The sequence below is a fragment of the Oryzias melastigma genome, linkage group LG7 (genome assembly GCF_002922805.2).
Source record: "Oryzias melastigma strain HK-1 linkage group LG7, ASM292280v2, whole genome shotgun sequence".
NCBI classification, from domain to species: Eukaryota; Metazoa; Chordata; class Actinopteri; order Beloniformes; family Adrianichthyidae; genus Oryzias; species Oryzias melastigma.
The window spans coordinates 20,934,780-20,941,681 of record NC_050518.1 but is presented as its reverse complement, the minus strand read 5'-3'; the positions used below and the strand labels follow the sequence as shown (position 1 = coordinate 20,941,681).

Genomic DNA, 6,902 nt, shown 5'->3' with positions numbered 1-6,902 from the left:
AAACAACTGTAAAACCAATGAGTTTGGCCTAAAATATATACTGTAATCAGGCTGCAGTAAATAGTATACCGTATTTACCATATATATATATATATATATATATATATATATATATATATATATATATATATATATATATATATGTATGTCTACATTATCAGTGCAAACACAAAGAAAAACCTTGAAGCTTAGCAGTTCAGTATGGGTTGTTGGGCAAGACCAGTACGCTGGTTAACATTGACTTTAGGCGTTCTTTTCATTCATTTTTACTCATTCCAGTACATTCATTTATTATTATGAGACACTAAACTTTGACACAGAAACAGCATTTTATAAAATTCCTGGCAGAATTTAACAAGAGCTGCATTTTTAGCATACTTTTATAGATTTTAAATGCTGCTGCTAGCAGTGTTTGTTTAGCGCATATTTGTGGATTTCTGGTGCTTAAATATGAATCATTCCTGCATGCAAGTGGTTTAACCATACAAGACAGCTTATATGCAGCACTTTAGTCTTCTATTAAAAAATTATAACAGCATCCCAACATAAAAAGCTCCTTAAGCAGGAGGTTGCTATTTGAATAGCTTTTATTCATATTTATAGAAAATACTGCAAAAAGATTATTTTAAGAGTACAAGCAATTTTCTGACTAAACTGTGTACTGAACTCTGACTTCACAAAACAACAAATCCACCATATTCAATGTAGAGAACATACAATTTTTATAACAACACAAAAATGTGTGATTAAATAAGCAAAAGCTAGTAAAATTAAGCATTTGTATCACTTTTTATCAGCTTCATGGCAAAACATATACACACCAACCAGAAATAATTTTGCATGCAACACACAAAGTTTGTAATCAGACAACAGAAACTCCCTTTGAGTTGAAAGTCAGAGAGGAAGAAAAAGCCAGAAGGAAGTCAGGCTGCAGTACTATCCTTTGCTTTATGCAAATAACTTTGTGGTTTCAACTATACAACAATAGCTGAGGTCTTTTCAAGTTTGCTGTGTTAGTGGGACATTTTGTTGAGCAACAGGATGGCAATTTATTAAAAATATATGCTGCCCCCCACGACCCGGTCCCAGATGGATCAATGGGTAGATGGATGGATTACTCATGATACAGTGGCACTCACCCTGGGTTTTCTCCAGAAAAATGACCTTAGAGTCGGAGCTGAAGTTCTGCCCGGTCAAGATCATTTGCTGGCCGCCCAGAACGGAGCAGCTGTCCATGTCCTGCTTCTCCACCATGGGAAGCTCATGTGCCGAGCGCTGGGCTGTGGGGACAACAAAGATTTAGACTGTTTATCAACCAATGTTGCTTTCTCCAGGGTCACTCTAAACAAGGCAAAGCTACTGGAAACGCATAAGAAGACTTTGGTAGACAAGATGACAAAATATCAAACAATGTTACTTTTTAAATATTTAATTAAATTCTATAATTATTTAAAACACATTACCTCTTTATGTTAGCTTTTCAGTTACAAAAAACTATTTTACACATCACCTTCAACATAACTTTTTTTTGGTGTAAAGTAGACATTTTTTCACATGTCAATGGACACTGAGCTCTTCTGAAACCAGCCACTAGTGGCCATTTAAGGAACTGCAACAATTATTTCTTCTGAGCTTGCTTAAATTATACAAACAGAATGTGGGGGCTTAACATCAACAGAAATCTTTTTGGTTTAAAAATATAAAATAAGTGATAAAAGAAAAATCTGTGTTAACTACCCAACCAAGACTGAATCAATTAAAAAGAACAGCTTTTCTGCTGCTTGGAGGAGTAATACAAACAATCAATATTTTTAACAATATTATATATTTTCAGTTAATATATTTTTACATGTACTCTGCCATTTGGTTGAAAAGTTAAAAAGTTAGAGACCATGGGTTAAATATTCTGCTAACAAGAAAGTAAATGTGGTTGTTTTAGCTTAATGTCAATGAAAATAAAAACAAAACGCTGTGACTTTTTTTTAACAGTTCTGTTCCGTTGGAGCATTTAGAAATGACAAAATGACAGTGCAGGCAGCGATTGCATCTAACCTACCTGTCACTCAGGACAGGGTAAGCTAACAGACACCCCTGGGTGCAGCTCCATGCTTCACTGCTCTGAATTCCACAGCGTTTTTTTGCTGCTCGTCTCTCAAAACACGCCCAGACTATAAACTCAGGGGGAATATTGGGGGGGGGACTGGTGCATGATGGTTCCTTTTTTTAAAAAAAAAAAAAACAGGCGTGTTTGCAGTCGCTGTAGCGCATCACCTGAGTCTGTTGATCAAAGACAGACAAAAGACCTTTTTGTTTAAAGTGCGATGAAACCGGATGCTTTAATAACTCTGTACACATGCACCCATGTTCCCAAACACACTTTACTACAAGAGGTCACTCAGGACTCTGCTCCAAACTCATTTTACTGCTGGTTCCGCTTTTAAAACTATTTTCTTGTTCCTGTCTAAAAGAAGTCTGATGAGGTAAATGATGGATATGGAATTAAAAAAATAAACGATTATGAACATGTTTGTCACTTACAGCACTCTATGGGGTTCGAGGCCACTTGGAGGGAGACGTGTTGTCCTCCAGGCTGAGGTATGTGGACCCGAAACACAAGGCGGACCCGGGTGTTTTTCCGACCCACGTCCGTCTCTCCTTTCCGGAGCTCGATATCGGCGTTCCTGAGCTTCAGGATCCCAGCGCAGTCGATTCTGCAAGAAGACAAAATGATGTCCGGCACGCCGACTGTCCAATCAGTAAATCAGAAACGGCGTCTCTGCTCCTCTCACAGTGCTTTCATGTTGTTCTTGGGCTCCAGTGGGATCTCCAGGATTTTGGTGCCGTGGACGACCTTCTCATAGCTGGTGGTGGTGACGGTTTTGCCGGTGATCCGGTGAACTTGGTAAAAAGCGTGAGGCTTGAGGACGCGCTCGTCTGCCGTGCCGATGAAAATCTGGAGGCCGAGTGGATCCTTGCCTCTGTAGCCGTGCAGCTGTAGAGACACACAAACATGACTTTGAGCTTTTAACCCTTTAACACCGGAGCTCAATGTTTATGTTCTTTGATTTACTGTAATTTTTTATTGTTAACACGATTAACATAATTCCAGCAGATTCTGAAGGAGAAAAGCGGCTTTTAACAATTAAAAGCTAGATATATGGCATTACCTGTGATAATGCTAGTGAATGCTGTAAGCTGAATGTGCTTGCTGAAGATCAAGATGCTGAAGCTGATAGCTGAACATGCTGAAGCTGATAGCTGAACATGCTGATAGCTTAAAATGCTGAAGCTGAAAATGCTGAAGTTGATAGCTGAAAATGCTGAAGCTTATAGCTGAAAACGCTAAAGCTGATAGCTGAAAATACTGAAGCCTAAAGCTTGCTAAGATATTAGCTAAATGCCAAATTAGCCAAAAAAAAAAATAGAAACATTTTGCTAAACAGCTAGTTAAAAACAACGAATTGGGGACAACCGAAACGGCAAAAAGTGACACTGAGGGGTCCTGAACTAAACGTCAACATGTAACGACTTGGGGATTAAAATGTGTTGGATCGTTGTACGACTTTGTTTTCCTCGTCTGAGCTGGCGTCTGACTCAAAACTGTAGTGCTGGATAACTCTATTCTATCTAATATTGCTCGCAAGTGTGAGGGGCTGTTAGCTAGAAGGTGTAAACAGAGAGCTCTCAGCAACAGGGAGGGGAGGTAGAGGTGGAGCTACTCCAAACCAATGGTCCCGCCAAAAACTCTAAGGCGAAGTTCTAATGAAACTATGTCCTAGGAAACGAAACAGGTTTTTGGATTTTGGCTTAAACCATAAAAATCATAATTTAAAGACCACTGGAATGATGTTATGATTAGTTTGTATTAAAATGTTTGCATCCTCACCTAACTTTCTTTACATCTTATTTTTATAATCACACCTTGTTTCTTGATTGTTACTTTTAATGTTTAATGCACTTTGAATTAAACTTGCCTTGCTTTAACATGTTTTCACAAAATGCAAAAAAGAAGGGAAGAAACATTGAAATAAATGGGTAAGATAGTAAAATGGTTTTCTGGAAACTTTCTAAACCTCTAATGAAAACGTCTTAGCCACACCCCCACACCCCCACCACCACCTTTGCATCAAGTGAAACCGCAAACTGACAACAACAGCTTTTAAGCTGAAAGTACTTTTGAGAGAAAACTTGCAGAAGCCACAAAGTATCACTTTGCATCTACAGGCCGTTTTTCGTGATTCGAATAACCTCTGAAAGCGAACTCAGACGATGAGGCACGCATCACTTTCCTTCTGCCTCGCCTCCAACCATGAAACACGTCTACAACTGATTTTTTTTTTTTACTGAGTGGATTCACAGCAGCTGCTCTGCGTGAGCCGTAACCATGACAACACCAATGCCAGGCCACCCGGTCCAGGTAGACGACACATGGCGCTGAGGAGAAGGTGACGGCAAACACCGAGCTGCGGTCCGGTTGCCATGGCAGCTGCAGCGAGCAGTGAGTCATGACAGAGGGCAACGTAGGAAAAGTAAAGTGGAGCGCACGAGGAGAGCAGAAGAGGAGGGAAAAAAAATGATGGAGGAGTGCAGCTGCGGCCGGCCGGGCCTGACCGTCTGAGCGACCTCAGGGTGAGGCCCAGAAAATGGAAGAAAGGGGGCAAAGCCGGCAAAGTGCCCACTATCACCAACAGAAACGGCATTGAGGCGTTGCCGCGGCAACCCAGAGAAAGGGAAGTTGGGCCTATTTATGGACACCCCGGCCAGCTGTGAGCGTGCTGCGGCCCATACGACGCTGGTTCACTTCCATGTTGTGACTCTGAAGCTAACCCCCCCCCTCCCCCTCAATCTACAGCCGTAACCACAGGAACTGTTATTTTCGGCGTATCTAGAGTACGTTCTACGCCTCAACTTTTTTATTAACACCTATGAGGAACTCGGTACGGTTGTGACCCGGAGGTGACGGTGCACAGCCACGGGCTATTTTAGGCACCAAAGAAAACTCAGGTGGGGGCTTGTTGATCTGAGGTCACGAGTCGATGGGAGACGGCGGGCCGGGCTCCACCTGTGGTTCGGTGCACATTGTGAAAGCAGGTTACCGCAACCACCACACGTCTGCAGACTCGTACCTGCACGACAGGATGGCTGCCGTTGGGGGCTTTCACCGCCCCCCTGCTGCCCTCGGTCTCGTAGTGCGCTCTGTGGTGGGGTTTGGGCTGCACCTCCACTTGCAGCTCGTACTGGTCGGTGCGACTCGGGAGGGGCCATTCCAGCGGCGGCAAGGAGGCCACGGGGATGCTTCGACACAGAAAACATCACATGATGAGGGGTTCTGACATGATGGAGGGGGCGGGCCCCGCTTGACTCACCTGCAGATGCTAGGAACCAACGGTTTGGGCCAGATTTGAGGGATGACGAAGAAGGGTTCTGCTGCCGGTTTGGCTTTCCCGTCCTGGTTGCAGGACACCAGGTAGTTCCCGTCCCCGTGGTTCTCCTGGTACAGAGTGTAGACTTGGTTGGAGGTCTTGACTATCTTGGTGGGGACCAGACCCGGCTGACCGCAGCCGAACCCGTTCATGCCATCAGAGAGGCCGCTGTGGGTGTAGTTGGCCCCGGTGTTGGGGTCCTGGTGCGGGGACGGACTGCGGGAGCGGTGGCCCGGCACCAACGCCGGGTTCTTGTACATGTCGTAGGTGCGCTTCCCCTGCGGGGAGGTGGAGCGGGAGCCAGCCCGGGGGGAGGGCGAGCGCTGGCCCAAGCAGCCGTCCTCAGTCAGGCTGGTGCGGGGGGAGGTGCCAGGGGAGGTGCGGGGCGAGCCAGTGTGGATGTTCTGCAGGCGAGGGCAAAGGTCGCCGGGGTTCTGCCCGCCGCTGGGGGACACGCAGGGGGACGCCCAGGGGGAGTAGCTCTCGGAGTGCCAGCTGGTGGAGGAGTTGCTGCTCGCCGGACTCAAACACTGCGGCTCGCGGTAGGCCAGGGCGTCGTGGCCCGGGACGGTGAGGGTGGGCCGGGGGCTGATGTTCAGGTGCTGGTTCTGAAGGGAGTCCCGGCCGTGGCTGTAGTGCTCGCGGGAGGGGGTGATCTCGATGCGGGGGCTCAGGGCCACGCCTGGAGGGCGAGAGCCGTCCAGGTAGTTTCTGGCCTCCTGCCCGTCAAACCCAGACAGGACCCCCCCAGTCTGCTCGCTGTAGGAGGGGCTGCAGGACTTGATCCTGTATGGGGAGGTCCCATCCAGGGGGAAGGCCTGCTCCGACTCAGGACTGAGGACTTTGTGAGATGTGAGGTTGGGGTCATCTGGAGCAAAACATCAATGAAGAAGAATTCAGTCTAAAAGTTGAAGCAGAGAATTAAAAAACACAGAAATCACAACAGAAATAGAAGTTTTCTCATTTGGGGTAAAAAATGAAACCAAAGTGGGAATCACTGTTGCGTTTTCTGGCACATGGCTTCCAGCCTGAGCTCCATCACCACGCTGGCGCGCTCTGCTTCCTGGTTTCACTGTTTTTCCTCCACATGTTTACACCTCAGAGACCATATGTCAACTGGGAAAAAGGGAGGGGGCGAACGAACCTTGGTCTCCCGCGGGGAAGTCTCCGGCGCACGGCGGCTCGTATTCAAACAAGTACTCGAACCGCAGGTCGTCATCCGGGCCGCCGAGCCCGGAGAGCTCTCCCTCCAGATCCTTCCCGTCGTAAAAGGAGGTCATCGGGCCGCGCGCGCGCTGCGGTTGACGGTTCGAACGCGCTGAGGGGGGGATCTTAGTTTGAGGAACCTGTCCGGGGCAAAAGCGAGGCGCGCGCGCTGCGCTTCCTGATGTCAGTCAGTGCGCCGCGGTTCCTTCCAGACGAAGAAGGCGGGTCTATTTACAAACGGAGCGCTTCTGATCACGCCCCCCCCCCCCCCCC

At 46.7% G+C, this 6,902-nt stretch overlaps 1 protein-coding gene across 4 annotated transcripts in view; it reads right to left on the bottom strand.

The window, feature by feature from the left end:
* nfatc2a (nuclear factor of activated T cells 2a) overlaps window positions 1-6,902 on the bottom strand; it is a 24,032-nt gene that overhangs the window by 14,086 nt on the left and 3,044 nt on the right. For 2 of the 4 annotated variants that reach the window (XM_024292160.2, XM_024292161.2), the window contains exons 1-6: window positions 6,568-6,894; window positions 5,367-6,291; window positions 5,127-5,295; window positions 2,790-2,992; window positions 2,539-2,711; window positions 1,140-1,280 (exon numbers count right to left, since the gene is read on the bottom strand). In XM_024292160.2, coding sequence (XP_024147928.1) covers window positions 1,140-1,280; window positions 2,539-2,711; window positions 2,790-2,992; window positions 5,127-5,295; window positions 5,367-6,291; window positions 6,568-6,703 — 1,747 coding nt within the window. In that variant the 5' untranslated portion in view covers window positions 6,704-6,894. Of the gene's footprint in view, window positions 1-1,139; window positions 1,281-2,538; window positions 2,712-2,789; window positions 2,993-5,126; window positions 5,296-5,366; window positions 6,292-6,567; window positions 6,895-6,902 lie in introns of those variants that run through there. The other 2 variants (XM_036212871.1, XM_036212872.1) reach the window with 1 other exon arrangement.